This window comes from Vigna radiata, chromosome 7, assembly GCF_000741045.1.
Source record: "Vigna radiata var. radiata cultivar VC1973A chromosome 7, Vradiata_ver6, whole genome shotgun sequence".
Lineage (NCBI taxonomy): Eukaryota > Viridiplantae > Streptophyta > Magnoliopsida > Fabales > Fabaceae > Vigna > Vigna radiata.
In genome coordinates, this window is record NC_028357.1 from 7,568,809 (window position 1) to 7,585,609 (window position 16,801).

Here is a 16,801-nt window from a genome sequence, read left to right on the forward strand (position 1 = left end):
AGTGTATGTTCTTGATTATCTTGAATGATAATCCTTGTCTTCGATACATGTGTATGTATGTGAATATGTTCTGCATTATGATATGGTTTATACCTTGATGGTTAAGGGGTTTGCCTAAGATAATAGGGTTTTGTTAAGAGTTATGTTAATTGTATGTGTGTGACAATTGGGTATATGAGGTATATGTAGGTTGATGGAGTGGCAAATGCAGGTATGTGCTGTAGGATTGTATGATATATATGTAGTATACTTGATGAGATTGAGTGTAATATGCACGATGATGAGTTTTGAATGATTCTTCTAGTGTTATGTGTGTATTTGAATATATTTCCATGTATCTATGATGCTTGAATGTATAAATGATGTGTTAGGTACGTTTCCACCTGATTTGAGGATGATGTATGTGTGTTTTAAACACTTGATTTCGGTCTAAAATGAGTTTGGGTTTTGGAATAATTGATTATCTTTAGTGATAATAAATTATTTGCACGTTGTTTTTGAGTTTTACCTCTAGAATAATCGATATTCTGAGATAATAATCAATTATCATTTCATATGTTATAAATCTAAGAAATTTGGTGTGTTAAACCTATTAGAATAATTTATTATCATTAGCGATAATCGATTAACGATATATGATTATTAGGTGATGACATATTGCCTTGCGAACCTTCCTTAGTGTCCTTATATTTTTACATTTTTTTTTGTATGACACTTTAGTTTGTATGGAGCATAGGTCACTATAAATATCCAACTTCACCTATTTGATACTTTTGAGATAAATAAGAATTGAATTTCTAAAACTTGAACGTGAAGACATCAGACAAAAGCAAAGTAGGTTGAGAAATCGCGTAAGAATCAAAAGAAACAAAGCACTTTAAACAAGTGCATTAATATTAGATGAAGCAGAGCACATCAAATGACTCTTGTATATAAAAATAAGCAAGATCAAATAACGGACTTTAACCAAGACATCTTCAACGAGGGCAAACAAGGGAAAGTAACGAACTAATTTATGCTCCTAATTCTAGGATTGCAATTTCAAACTAGTTATGGCAAATAATAGATGAAATTGTAAAAATTTATTGATTCTTGCATTTTTATGGAATCTTTCCCTATTTAGTGAAGGCATATCACTCAAGTGAAGTAGTTGTGTTCAAGCTCATATCTCTCTTTGCTATTGTATATTATGCATTTATTTAAAATTAAATAGAATTCAGTCAAATTCATGGCAAAGATAGGCAAGCATGTGTGATAAAAAAAAAAAAAAAAAAAAAAAAGCATCGTATGATGGACATAATCGATCATCATATTATTGCACAAAAGTTTTTCTACAGGCACACATCAAAGCGTTCGCGATCTCAAATCCTCAATTAAAGAGTTGAAATCAGAGTAAGATGAACCTCCTTCCTCCACAGCTCGTTTTGCCATTTGAGCAATATCCTTGGCTCTGTTTCTAATTTCCTCTGCTTCATCACCCACCATTATCCTCTTCAGAGCCTTCTCTATAACCTCCTTCTTCACAGGCTCACCTCCCATCAACCCAATCCACGTTTGCACTCCAACACTGACCCCAGTCTTAACTATGTCCGTCAAAAACTTAGCATTGTAAAATTGCTCAGCGTACATGGGCCATGTCACCATTGGTAACCCCGCACACATTCCTTCCATAGCTGAGTTCCATCCACAATGAGTCACAAATCCCCCAACCGCTTTATGATCCAAAATCAACACTTGGGGTGCCCAACCCCTTATGATAAAACCCTTTCCCTGATCTACCGTTCTTTCTTCAAACCCTTCTGGTAGCCATTCCTCATTCTCACTCGACTCTTTCTTCACAACCCAAATGAAAGCCTGCCCCGAAGCCTCCAAACCTAACGCAATTTCCTTCAGTTGAGCATTGGGGAAGGTTGTCATGCTACCAAAGCAAACATAAACAACCGAATCAGGTTCCTTCGTATCAAGCCACTTTAAACACTCGTGCTGGTCAATCGTTGCTTCTTTTCCTCTGTGTGCTTTTTCAGCAGCGTCCCTATTGGACAAACAAACTGGTCCCAAGTGCCACGCTTTTCTTCCAAGCTCATTCCTATAATGATCTGCGTAAACCGGTTCGAGTTCGTAGAAGCTGTTGGCAATCACGCCGTAGCTATTCAACTCCGACGCGTTAGCTTCGTCGAGAATCTTGGTGAATTCCGCGTCGTGTTTCGGGGTCTGCGGAAGCTGCATCTTGGTGAGCATTATTTCCCCCGGCAGATTCGGAACCAGGAAGGGCTCGGTGTACGAGGAAACCTTGTCCTGCGGCTTGTATGTTCTCACGCACGCGGACACGCACAATGGGAAGAATCCCAATCCGTGGAACACAATCCTAGGAATCCCGAACTTGGCAGCTGAGTCCGTAGCCCATGGGAAGAACATGTCGGCGATTATGAGGTCAGGGAGTTCTTGCTGCAACAGCTGCTCCAGTGGGTCCCGCAGAAGCACAGTGGACTTCAAGAATGGGATGATCTGCATTCCAGATAGGCGGTCGGAGTTCTCGCAACCTTCGGGCAAGCCAGTTTGCTCCGGCGACGGGAATTTGATGGTTTTGATGGTGATGTTGGCTTTTCCTACGGTTCTTGAAATGTATGGCTCGTTGAGGGGAGTGGTGACTACGGTGGTTTTGAGTCCTCTTGAGGCAAAGACTCTAGCAAGCTCAATAGTGGGTATGATGTGACCATTTGCGAAGAAGGGGAAGAAAAAGACGTGAAGCTGGCGATCGTGAATACCCATGGTGGCCTTACTTTGGGTCATAGCTTGGTTCTAACTAGTTATAAAGTAGCAGCCCTTGAGTAGAGGAAACCACGTTTTGCACGGGTTAACATTAAACTACCATCTTTTATTTGTAGAGTGTGCATGGTGGAGCCGTACCCCACGCGATCCTCGAGCGTATAATAAAATAGAATAGTAATGTGTTTTAGTTTTAAAAAATGTTGGAACAATTGTTTGTTACTGTGTAGATATATGGGTAACTTGTTATAAACACTTTCACATATTATAACATGATTTGTTACTAGTATTGATTAAATACTCAATCGTTATGGAATTATTTAATTATATTTTTATTTAAGATAAATTTCTCCACTTTACATGTTATACTGTTAGTTGATTTTATAATTTCATTATTCGTAATTGTTATAAATTTGTGTTCAGTAATTATAATTGTTAGTTGCCAACAGAAAAATTTATGGAACTAATTGAAAGAAAAAAGAAAAATCTCTTGCAAGTTTGGTATTGCAAAAAGTTACAGATAATGTAATGATTAAACAATTATACTTAAAATTATCCTAATTATTGAATAAATTATAGTTAAACGGAATACAAGTCTTATTTACCTTTAAACAATTGATTGATAAATTTACACAAGGTATAAACATCAATAATAGTAATATAGTCACTTAGGTTTTAGTTATAATTCTTTCACTACAAAAATTTATAATTTTACCAGGGTTATTTTTTTATATTACCGGCAACTTTAACTCTTGATAAATATATTTACTGTGATTAGAAAAACCGTCGGAAAAAACACCATCCACAAATAATTTCTGACAGTTTTATATGTAATCATTATTACTTACAGGATTTCTTCAAAACTGTCGCAATTTGTGGGGGTTCTGGATAAGTTGCCGCAACTTGGGGTTCTACATGTTGAGGTTAAGCAAAACTGCTAGTACATGGAGTTTACAAAATCACCGGTAATGTAAATAATTTAATTTTTTTTATTATTCAAATGATTTGATTATCATAAATAAACCAAAAAATAAAAATAAAACCAACATATAAACCAAAATATTATTATATATAAACTATAAAGAAATACAATTAATGTTCAACTTAATAAACATCATGTTAAATCTTAAAAATTAAAATAAACATGTTTTGAATAATAATTATCAGTTTTGTTGCTTTGTTGTTTTCATTATTTGATACGCTTCTTTTTTTTTTAATATAATTACAATATAAAATAATAGTAAGTTAATAATATATTAAAAACATTATATTTAATAGGTTTGGAGGTTTCTATTTCTGTGGATTCATTCCAATTGGATTCTCGTATTTTGGAAGTGTTCAATCGGATCCTCATTTTGGTAAAATTGAGTCAATAATGTCCTTGCCGTTAAATAACAATGGATGGAGTTAACTTTGTGGCAAGGTGGCAAGCTGAGCTAACATTGAATAAACACGTGACACACTAAGGCGTTATTACGTGGATTTATTTTTATTTGATTAAACCTGTGCAAAACCAAACCTCTCCATCTCCTCCTTACCTCCATAACCCTCTGCCACCCCCAAATTCATTCTTTCCCCAACCCTAAACATCAAACCCCTCAAAACCTTCGCAATATCTAATTATTTGGAATGAATGATTATGATCTGATTTTTTCTTCGTCTTAACTTTCCAATCTATCGAGCAATTCGACTTTTTACTTTCTCATAGGGTTTCTTTGCCATATTTGGATTTCGATCATCTACTGGATTGATTTTCTCTGCAGTCAATTTCAATGCTGACTTCGATGAAATCTTTTTCTCTGTTTAGTTTTGAGCATGTTTTTGTTTTACTACCTTGACTGAATGAATTTGGGTTTTATTTTATTTTATTTTTAATTTTAGATGTTGATCAAATAACTGTTAATTGCACTTTACATTTCTGCAAAGGGGGATGGGGGGTCATGGGGAAATCAGGCTTGAATGGCAGGCATTGCTGAAGTTGTTATGGCATTAACATTAGATCTGCCATAGGACACAATCTGATGACCTGGTACTGTATAACCCTGCATTACCGAATAACCATGACTACTAGGTACAGCCTGACTCAATTGTCCATATGGGTAAATAGTTGTATTCACTCTTCCAGGCACTCCATATAACTGAAGGTATTGTTGCCTCATATATGGGTTATACAGACTCTATGGGTAGATGTTCTCTGGTCCATATGTCATATACCCATATGGAGGGTAAATTAATCCTTGTTAATAGTTGTAAGAAAGAAATTTTTGGTACCCAAAGCCTCCAACATAGCCACCGCGAGGTGTTTGAATACTTCCAACATAAGGGGAGGTAGGTCTTACCCGTCCATAAGGCAAAGGGGGTCGTGGTCGACCAAGTGAAGCTAGGTTACAGTTCTCCCTTCTACCATCAATAACAGGAGTTGGATCAACACAGGTTCTCCTTGCAGCTTCGGGATCCCGGAAAGTCACCTATACCAAAACCATAGCCCTTGGGTCACCCTGTGTTCTTATCGGTGATGACAACGGACTCAAGAATCTTGCCGAACTGCTCGAAGTAGCGGCACATGGTTCCACTTTGAGTCTCCCAGGCCAACCCTCCAACGAAGACTTTGGTGTAAGTGGTGTCTCCGAAAGGAGAATTGAGTACCTGAAACCCTGAACTCGAACTCGATAGTGAACTCGGACCCTGGAACGCTTGGTACGCCATTAACAACGATCGCTATGCTCCATTCATCTTTCTCTTTTTCTTTTTTTTTTTATCCGACCACTCTAAGTTTGACGAAGAAATTATCTGGTGATCTGAAGAGCGAAGGAGAAGAAAGAAAGAAAAAAGCTTTGGGGGTAGTAGAATCCATGGCACGGAAGAGAGTGAGAGAGGTAACAAAGATTATATTTAAAATGATATAAATCCACGTATAAAGCTCAAACTGTGCCACCTGGAAATAAAAGGATGCCTCAGCATGCCACCTGTTTAAAAAGTTAACGTCGTCCATTGCATTTAACGAAAAGGATACTATTGAATCAAATTTATCAAATTAAGGACCCAATTAAGCACTTCCAAAATAAAAGGACATGATAAGTGTGAAAATGAGTTATTTTTACACTTATAAATTATCTCAATTTTATAATTATTCATGTTATTACTCAGTGAAAAGTTATAATAGGAAGTAGATTGTTACGTAAATTATTGTTCAGGAAAAGATGTACAAATTAGAATCTGTCAGTCAATTCTCGCGCAAGGAAAAATTCGCAGAGCCAGAAAAAAAAAAAAGAAATTCGCACAGCGCACCAGGTCCATTCACCAGTTGTGCGCTGAGCGAATAACAACTGTTTTAGAAAAGAAAATTTGAAATTCGCATAGCGCACACATACTTGTGCGCTGAGCGAATTAAGGAAGTTAAGTGGCTCTTAAAAGACGTTACAGAGAGGCAGAAACGATCTCCTAACATGAAAAATAGAAAAATGCTCTGGAGAACTGGAGAAGACCATCAAAAGACCCTTCAAGACATCAAGACTTTACTTTCCGCAAGGAATTGCTGTAAAGGGTATGTTTTAGATGTCTAGGAGAGGCTAGTTTTTCTGTTCATTGGAATTGGTTGTATGACGATACATTAATGTAAATTTCCTGTGCAATATATGTCTCTGTTGTTGTTCTTTTCTTGACTTGCTTTAGATTATACGGAAGTATAATTCTTTTTAAAGGTTCTTTTGTACTGGGAAGTATTTTTAGAACCAGAAACGTAAGAAAAGAAACTAAAAGTGACTACGCTAGGAATAACTTCTGTACTTTTGGTCATTCTAAACATATGATTTTAATTCAAAATTATCTGTTGAATTAATTAAGGAATTAATAATTTAATGGATAATTTTAGAACTTGCTTTAAGGAATTAAACCAAGATTTTGTGAATGCTTGAACAGAGAACGTATTTTATCCAAGATGTTACTGTAATGTTAGTCAAAGACCAATTCTTGGCACACAAACTGTTTTGTAAAATACCAAAAATAGTTTCGTGTATTCTTTTGTGTATTTTAATGTCTAATTGAGTTATAAAAGGAAGAATTGTCATGTGTTGCACAAGTCCCTTCGGAGAATGATATTGGATTTTACCACTGTATTACTTATAACGATTTGGTATACTTGCCAAAAAGTTATCAAGTTTTTGGCGCCGTTGTCGGGGACTTATGTTCCAACACAAGGCAATTTGAACATTTGTGATTCTTTAAGACTTTGTTGTGAATTTTCCTTTTGAATGTTGTTATGTATGCAATTGTGACTATAGATGTTTATACTTTCTACTGGTTTGGTTTTTGCTTAAAGCTTGTTTCGGGGTACGCCTTAGAGCATGATCTAGTTGTTGAAAGAACTTAGGGATGGGATATCAGCAGCCGAACTAGCTAAATCAACCCAGATTTTACATATCACCAGGGATGAGATTGTGAGTTTGGCCCCCACTGTTCTGATTCTTAATGCAAGTTTTGATACATTCCTAGGCCAAGGGATTGGATGAGGTGTGTCGAGCTTAGATAGGCACAACAAGAGGGATCTGAGTGTTTTTACCTTAGAGAACAGGGAAAGTAATATTCATCACCTTAGGAAAGTACTAAGTGATCTTGCAACAAGAGGGATCTGAGTGAGGTTATTTAGGAAATCCATTTCGATCATTCTGCATATCAGAACTGTTGTTTGGTTGGTGTGCTCACTTTCAGCAATATTTGTTATTTTTATCCTTGTATCTTTGTTTGTGTTTTTCATTCTTCTATGTTAGTTCTCTATATGTTACTTTTATTTTTATCTTTATGTTTTAGTTTTTGTAAGAAATTGTTGAAGTTTCTGTGTTGGTAAGGAGGTCTGGAAGATGTTTGAATGTGTTTTTGTGACGCTTCAGTCGCAGAGCGCACAACTGAAGTGCGCTCAGCGATGAGAGTATTTTATAAGGCAGTGATTTGCTCGCACAGCGCATCGCATGCGCTTTGCGTGAGAGAAAAAGAATTTGTTAATTATATTGTGGTTCGCACAGCGCACCAAATGCGCTTTGCGACCTAAATATTTATTTTCTCTCTGTAAGGCAATTCGCATAGCGCATTTGAATAGCAAAGCGAGAAAAATCACTAAGGCAAACTGGGAAAAATTAAGTAGTTAAATCGCATAGCGCAAAATGTGAGAGATGATTCTGTACAATTAATTCGCACAGTGCACAACTAAAGTACGCTCTGCGAATTATTAAAAAAAATATTAAAATGCAAAAAAAAAGAAAAATTAAAATGCAAAAAAAAAAACTTTGAATCTGCATAACGCACATCCTTTGCGCCTAGCGGATGCAACAAAACAAATATAAAAAATATAAAAAATAATAATAAAAAATTAAAAAGGACATTAGCATAGCGCATAACCTTAGTTGCGCTATGCCAATTGTACTTTTTCTTCAAAAAAAAATACATCTTTAAAAAAAATGAAATCACATTAGCAAAGCGCACAGATTGGGTGCGCTCAGCTAATGTTCTTAATTCTTAAAAAAAAAACATAATAATAAATAAATAAATAAAATAATAAAAAGAAAAATTATAAGAAAGTGACTAGCAAAGCGCACATCATTAAATGTGCTAAGCTAATTTTGCTTTTTCTTAAAAAAAAAAAAAACTCTAAGAAAAAAAAAACTGGTTTATTCGCTTAACGCATAATTTTTATGCGCTTAGCGAATGTTGTGCAGATGACTTCTCCTACAACCACCATAGGGCCTTCTTCAAGAGCACATCCTGTTGAAGCATAGGAAGAAACCTTGTTTTAAACTTTGATTGACATAAACTCTCTTTTGCGAACTCCTACTATGGCCTGAGGGCAGGCCTAAGTCCAAGTGGGGAAGTGCCTATGCGGAGGATGATGATGATGAGGTGCCCAATCCCAGATGGACGCAACAGAGTCACGAGACACATGAGAGCCAGTGGAGATCCAGACCAGATGGGTCTTGGTAGAGCAGATGGACAGATTCTCCTGTTGTTCATGTTTATTGTTATGTTTGTATTTCAGTCAGTTGTTATATTCTGGAACTATGTTTAGTTGTTTATATTTGGTGTTGTAAAGACATTGATGTTTTGATTTAATGATTATGCATTTCCTAATTAAGTTATGTGGTTCTTGAGGATGATGACTTGTATGTTGTGGTTGCTGTGTTTCAGAATTTATCTGTGTGTATGAATATGACCAGATCTGTGAGTGTTGAGAGCATATATTGATTGAGAGATATTGAATTTTCTAGATATAGAATTGGCTTTTGCATGATTTTGATTCAACATACATATACACACTTTGGTTAAGGATGAAAAAGGCCCTGTTTGATATTGATTATACGTCTACTTGGCCAAATAGCCAACCTTGTGACACTGTGCTTCATTTGTAAACCTTTTTTAGCCTTGATTTCTTTCTTTCACCTTGAGCTTAATACGTTATCCTACCTTACACCTTAGAAAAGAACATGTACTATGAATGTGTGAGGTTAAGGTTGAAATCAAGTTTGGGGGAAGAAAAGAAAAGATCAATAAAAAAAAGTTGCTTAAATTGAAAGAGAAGGTTGAGTTATGAAAGAAAATGGTGTGTGACAAATGGTATATGTTGGGGATTTGAGTACTGAATTGGGAATTGAAGTTGTTCTCTTCTTAATAGGTGTCTTTGAATCCAAGAAAAACCATTATTTTTTTTTCTAGCCAAGCCAAGCCTTACCCTGAAAAGACCTTTGGACTTAACCAACAGTGTGTGAAGTGTGTGAATCAAATGAAATGCAAAAGCTGATGAATTTCTATGACAATTCTACTATCATGTGAGGACAAACACTTGAGTGGTAAGGAATGATAAATGTTGATCTGGTTGTTCATATTTTATGCACATGTGATTTGGTGAGTACTGTACCATGTCATATTTGTCTGAATCTTTGAGAATGCATGTGATTTTTTTTCTCATGTGCAAAGTCATTCTATCAAAATGTCAAATGTCTGTTGTGTCGTTTATTTTCTTTTGTGATTTCTTGAGGGCATGAAATAGTTCAAGTCTGGGGAGTTGATAAGTGTGAAAATGAGTTATTTTTACACTTATAAATTATCTTAATTTTATAATTATTCATGTTATTACTCAGTGAAAAGTTGTAATAGGAAGTAGATTGTTACATAAATTATTGTTCAGGAAAAGATGTATAAATTAGAATCTGTCAGCCAATTCTCGCGCAAGGAAAAATTCGGAGAGCAAGAAAAAAAAAATTCGCACAGCGCACCAGGTCCATTCACCAGTTGTGCGCTGAGCGAATAACAACTGTTTTAGAAAAGAAAATTTGAAATTCGCAGAGCGCACACATACTTGTGCGTTGAGCGAATTAAGGAAGTTAAGTGGCTCTTAAAAGACGTTACAGAGAGGCAGAAACGGTCTCCTGACATGAAAAATAGAAAAACACTCTGGAGAACTGGAGAAGACCATCAGGAGACCCTTCAAGACATCATGACTTCACTTTCCGCAAGGAATTGCTGTAAAGGGTACGTTTTAGATGTCTAGGAGAGGCTAGTTTTTCTGTTCATTGGAATTGGTTGTATGATGATACATTAATGTAAATTTCCTGTGCAATATATGTCTCTGTTCTTGTTCTTTTCTTGACTTGCTTTAGATTATACGGAAGTATAATTCTTTTTAAATGTTCTTTTGTACTGGGAAGTATTTTTAGAACCAGAAACGTAAGAAAAGAAACTAAAAGTGATTACGCTAGGAATANCTTCTGTACTTTTGGTCATTCTAAACATATGATTTTAATGCAAAATTATCTGTTGAGTTATTTAAGGAATTAATAATTTAATGGATAATTTTAGAACTTGCTTTAAGGAATTAAACCAAGATACGCTTTTGTGAATGCTTGAACAGAGAACGTATTTTATCCAGGATGTTACTGTAATGTTAGTCAAAGACCAATTCCTGGCACACCAACTGTTTTGTAAAATACCAAAAATAGTTTCTTGTATTCTTTTGTGTATTTTAATGTCTAATTGAGTTATAAAAGGAAGAATTGTCATGTGTTGCACAAGTCCCTTGGGAGAATGATATTGGATTTTACCACTGTATTACTTATAACGATTTGGTATACTTGCCAAAAAGTTATCAGGACCCAATTGGAACGAATGCACAGAAATAGAGATCTCTGAACCTATTAAACCAAAAAATTATTAGACGAATTTAAGAATTATTTATAGTTGAAAAATGTTAAAATTAGATATAATAGAAACTACGTACCCAATATATAAAACTTGTCATAACAATATTAATCTAAGTATATTAATCTAAAGTTTAGATACATTCATTAATAATAGGAGGTGAAGTGTCATCACCTTCCAAGGTGAATTGAAAAATAAAAAAGTAAAAACTGATCTTGAATCCTGGATAAATTAAAAAATATTCTTGAAAGAAATTGGAATTTTTACGAGCTTGTAGAGCAAATAAAGCAGTAATAGAAAAACGTTGGAGATATAAATCACTTATTATCAATTAAAGGAATATGACATACGAATCTAAACCCAATCCACATACCTCTGGTGGGAGCAGGAACATGAAAGATGTAGGAAATAGAAAAATTGAGGTCCAACTATATGATAGATAGATATGCACCATATTCTTGGCTCATCCAACATATAAATGCTCTTATCTTTAAGAGTCATCCAAGAGGAAATTGAACTGAGAATGAAAAAGAAAGAATTAAAATGGTTAAACCCATTCGGAGGTCCCTATTTTTGTGTTTTTGTCCCACTTACATCATTGTCTTTTATTTTTTTCTAATTAAGTCCCTAAGATTGGAAAATTGAAAGAATTTGACCCTTGTGGTTAAATCAAGTTAACGGGGTTAAGTTTTTGGTTAGTTGTGAAGGTGACACAGATAAATTTCGTGACATGGCATGTACAGACGTTATACGTGGATTTTGCAGAAGTATGTGGATCAAATGGTAGTCTTCAATTTCACCACCACAGAAACCCTAGCCATGGTGGTCTCCCTGCACCGCCACTAGCCTCCACGTTATCGGCCACCGCGAAACCAACATTAGTCCATCTCCTTTGACCACCATGAGGCGAAATCCACTATCAACCATAGCAAAGTTTCGTGAAATCTCCTTCTCAATCAACCACCTAGGCACATCAACCATAACCCTGATCTCCATGCAAACAGTGCCATCCTCACTTCACGACACAAACACCAACATTGAAACAATGTAAAAAATGTACTTGTTACCTGCCCCGCTACCCGTCGGGTACCTGTATTAAAAAAACCCACGGATTTTTTTCAATCCACGGGTACCCGTTTATACCCGTTTTCCAATAGTGTGTGCATTATTATCCAAGCCCAATGGCTCAAACTCTATTTTCTTTTTTTTTTCTCAAAACTCACAAACCCTAGATCTACCCCAAAGCTTATCAGATCTGCCCTTCAAAGAGAAACCGGGACTCCAAAAGTTGTTGAGTTCATTTTGTCCAAGCTCAGATCTGCACCAAAGCATCTCAGATCCGCCTCTCGTCGTCGTCTTCTCACGTCATCGACCACTTCGTTCGCCACCTCTACCGCCTCGCCGTAGACTCAGTCGTCATCGTCATGTGCGCCTCGTTGAAGCACTCTAGGATGAAAAAAAGAGGTTGAATGGTTGAAATCAAAGATTAATCGGTGAAGAAGTGTTTGATTGATGGGAAAGGTGGAAAAAGACGTTTTATTCGGTGAAAGTATAAGAAGTGGTAGAGGAGATGTGAACTTGTGAGGATATGTTGGTGGAGCGAATCTCTGTAGTTCTTAGAACGTGTGACGATATGTGAAAGTATAAGATTAAGTGAAGTCTATGAATTGAAGTAGGAGCATTGTAGCAGGAGATGAGAAAGTTTTGTTTGCTGTTGTCGTTGACAGTGGTGGGATTGGATATGTTGGAGGAGCGGCTTCTAGGGGAAGCATCAATGACATGATGAAACCCTAAAAAAGGGATTTGGGCTTTGGCCCAATTTTAAAACAGATTTAACAAAAAAAAAGCCTAATTAAAAAGTTTGAAAAAAAAAATCTAATGGATAAAATTGTAATTTCATTTTTCTAACGGGTAACGGGTACCCGTTGGTACGGATAGCGTGATACCCGAACCCGACCCGTTAACAAGCGGGTATTAAAATACCCTCTACCTGTAGGTACCTCTTACTCGCGGGTACTAAATACCCGTAACGGATTTTATTCGCGAATATCCACGGGTACAGGTTTTTGCCATCGCTACATGTATCACTTCCATAATTTCAGGATTACCTCAACATCCGTATGAGCTCCATGTTAGAAGTGGATTTTAAGCTTGAATAAACCCCACAAATCGACTTGTAAGGTGAGGTTTGCACCCACTTATATACTATAAATTGACTTTATCTCTAGTCGATGTGAGACTTCCAACACACCCCCCTCACGTCGAGGTATACACATCTCAAACGTGGGACTAGACATTAATGGGTGGTCTGATAACGGGTGAAACAATATGACCAACAAATAATAAATATCGCTAGGATAGACTTTAACAATGACTCTGATAGCATATTAGAAGTTGACTTTAAATCTAACTCAACCCCACAAAATCGGCTTGTAAGATGAAATTTACATCCACTTATATAATATAAATTGACTTTATCTCTAATCGATATGAAACTTTCAACCATCTATCAATCTATCAAATGTTCACTTAAATTCAATTAAAGCATTTCACTTTAATCCATTTAATCCAATTAAGCAGTGAGAATTGTCAAATATCAAAAGTAGAAACAACTTTCCCGGTTCTAGTGTCAATGTCGACATATTTCTAACATTGCAAAATTTGTCATGATTATGCATAAATTTATTTGAAGTAATGGTAAGTGACACAAATTTACATTTGACACACGTTTCAAAGATAAATAACTATAAAAAAATTACCTTTCGTAGTTTTAGAAAGAAAGAAAAAGTAAAAGATTAAAAGAAATAATATAAAAGTAAATTTTTTGTGTATGTTAAAATATTATTTGTGTTTATTTCGAGAATCCACTGGTCTTACATAATTTGTGATGATTCGTATTTAACGTAACCAATGTATCGGTATCTGAAATCTAGCAGAAAATATTTTTGTGGATTTGCTTATGAACCCCCTTGCCGATTGTTCAGTTTCTCAAAAGTGCTTGATTAGGTTAGCATCCATCACTTTTTCTGTAAGGTCGTTAATTAATAAGTAATATAATTTATAATCCGTACACGAAAATAATTTAGAAAATTAATCTTATGAATTTCAACCTATCAAATGATTATTGTATTTGAAAAAGTAAGTGATTTCAATAAAGCTTTGAAAATCTTTTGTAATAATAAGAAAGCCCAGCCCTCCTCTTTCTTTTTGGATCAAGTAATTTCCACTCATTTTGTGCGAATGGTGTTGCTCTCCACCGTCACCCTTTCCTCCCTCCACCTTCTTGTTCCTATTTTACTTCTTTCTTTACCTTTTTATTCTTATTTTATTTTTCAGTATAATTTTACTTTTAAAGTTAATAACTTTTAACTTCTACCTAATCCAATTCTCTACACAAATGCGATCATCTGGTTTATGCTTAACTGACAAATATTTGTTATATTATTTCTTTTTCTCTTCAATCTCATCACTCAAACAACACAACCATTTTAATATACTCATGTTTTTATGTTTGATTTGTATCTTTTGAACTTTCTGATTGTTTATCAACATAAGAAGAGTTAAGCAATCTCACATAAAAAAAATTGATACATGAGAAAGAAATATATGTTGCAATGTGTCAAAAAATATATTCTGGAGGATAGTTAATTTTATAAAAAGGTTGAAACATTTTATATAATCATTTAAATAAAAAAAATTAAAATATTGAAATTTAGAAATTATTTTAATTAATTCATGTATACATTTTTCATTTTTTTTATCAATATCAATAAAATTATTTTTTTATAATGTTAGTCATATAATATTCATTATTATTAATAATAAAATATTCATTATCGTTTGAAACCGTTGCACCGTTGAATAACCATAGCACACACTCCGCACCGTCACACCACGAAACCAAACAGATATAAAGACAAAAATATGGAGAACCAAACAGATATGAAAAAAAGTAGTAAATGTAGGAAGATGAGAAGAAATAGATCTCTTGAGAGTTGAAGAGGATGAAAATCTAGAAAAAGAAAATGAGACTTGAGAAAGTGAAAAAGTGAGACGAATGAAAATAAACGAGTAAAAATAAATAAGAATTTAAGATTTCGGAATAAAGTAAATAAATATGGTTAAAAATAAAGAAAAAAAAAACTACTTTTTGTAGTTAAAATTTTTTTGTAAAACATTATGGAGGTGGAGAAAGAGGGGTGATGGTGGTGAGAGCAACACCATTGTGAGAAAGTTCAGTAGGTCCAACGGCGCAAATCATCACTTTTATGCTCAGAATGAATAACACCCGAAAAGAGTTCAAGATGTAATATAATCTGTTATTTCGGCATTAACTGATAAGTACTTCTTTATGCACCTCCAAGAGTTCTTGCTGTACCTTCAAGTTTTTCATAATGAAGTAATGATACTGTGTAGAACGTGGTTTAATATACATTTATAAAAGAACACAACAAATTATATATAAATTACAAAAAAATAAATAAATCAAAAAGTACAAAATATAATTAAATAATAATTAATATTGAAATAAATAAAATATATAATAAATAATTACAGATTAAAAAAACAAACAAAAATTTAACAAATAATTAAATAATAAATAAAAAAATTCAAAAAATATTACAAATTATAAATAAATTACAAATTAAATGAAAAGTTAAAAATAACAAGATTTATTTCGATGATAACTAATATTTAATAAATACAAATATAACAAAACCTTCAAAATTAAAAAAAAAATAACAAACAAATAAAAATGTTAAAAATAACAAAGAATAATTATGTCAAAAATAATATTTAGATAAACATAAAATATAGAAAAACAATAAAAATTTAAAATAAATAAAAAATAAATAAATAACATAAAAATAATAAATATAAGGCTTAAATACCTATTTAGTTCCCAAGTTTAGGGCTGAATTTCCGTTTATATCCAGTTTTAAAAGTGATTTAATTAGGTCCCCAGGTTTTTTATTTTGCTTGCAATAGGTCCCTTCCGTTAAGAAGCTTGTAACGGCGTTAATTTTTCTTCTCTCTCCTCTGTTATTCCTAACATATCTTTCTCTTTTTCCAATTTCTGTTCTCTCTCTCACCATTACAGCATAATTATAACTACCTCTCTCTCTCACCTTTTTCTCTCTCTTCTATTTTCATCACTCTTCATTATAACTATCTCTCACCTTTTTCTCTCCCACTTTTTTCATCTCTTCACTGTTTCACTTCTCTCTCTCTTCTTCTTCTTCTTTCGTTCCTTTTCTTTCTCAAACTGTTCAGTAGTGTACATAAAAGTTGTGGAAAAATATAATATAAAAAGCTTCATTTATATTAGAACTGAGAATTGACTGTGCATTGAGAGTAGTGAGGATTATGATTTTATGGGTTCTTGCTATTTTCAGATAGAAGATGCATATTAGAACTACCTTGAGGAAATTTTTGGTGAATTTCTTTTCTTTTTAAGAAAATAAAGTATAGTTGTTGTCTCCAATCTCATTATCGCCGTGTTTCGATCCCTTGTGACAACCAATATATGGATTTGCATTTGGTGGTCCTTTGCGGTTCAAAAGAGCTGTTGGACACAGGGACTTGTTTTATATTGATGACAAGGATGTAGATTTAAAAGATGTAAGGGTGTGCTCAGTCATTTTCATTGACTCACTTCAATTGGATTTCAACCTGTGCATCACCTCGTTCAAATTATATAGCTTCTGTTAATCATAGGTTATTGAAGCTTCTTTACCAAAAGCACCTCTTGATACTGCAGTTACATGCCACTGGCTTGCCATTGAAGGTGTGCAACCTGCTATTCCAGAAAATGCTCCTATAGAAGGTATGTCTCTCACCTTGAGTTCTACCT

General features: G+C 34.3%; 1 protein-coding gene and 1 pseudogene across 1 annotated transcript; both read right to left on the bottom strand.

The window, feature by feature from the left end:
• Positions 1–1,291: 1,291 nt before the first annotated feature.
• Positions 1,292–2,841, bottom strand: LOC106766923 (scopoletin glucosyltransferase). Its single transcript, XM_014651713.2, has one exon. The coding sequence runs from the start codon at positions 2,788–2,790 to the stop codon at positions 1,345–1,347; it is 1,446 nt and encodes a 481-aa protein (XP_014507199.2). The 5' UTR covers positions 2,791–2,841; the 3' UTR covers positions 1,292–1,344.
• A 1,363-nt stretch (positions 2,842–4,204) lies between these two features.
• Positions 4,205–5,505, bottom strand: LOC106768095 (annotated as a pseudogene).
• Between the last annotated feature and the right edge of the window lie 11,296 nt (positions 5,506–16,801).

What these genes read in the sequence shown, in the direction of transcription:
- LOC106766923 (XM_014651713.2), bottom strand. Translation starts at nt 2,790, where the DNA reads ATGACCCAAAGTAAGGCCACCATGGGTATTCACGATCGCCAGCTTCAC.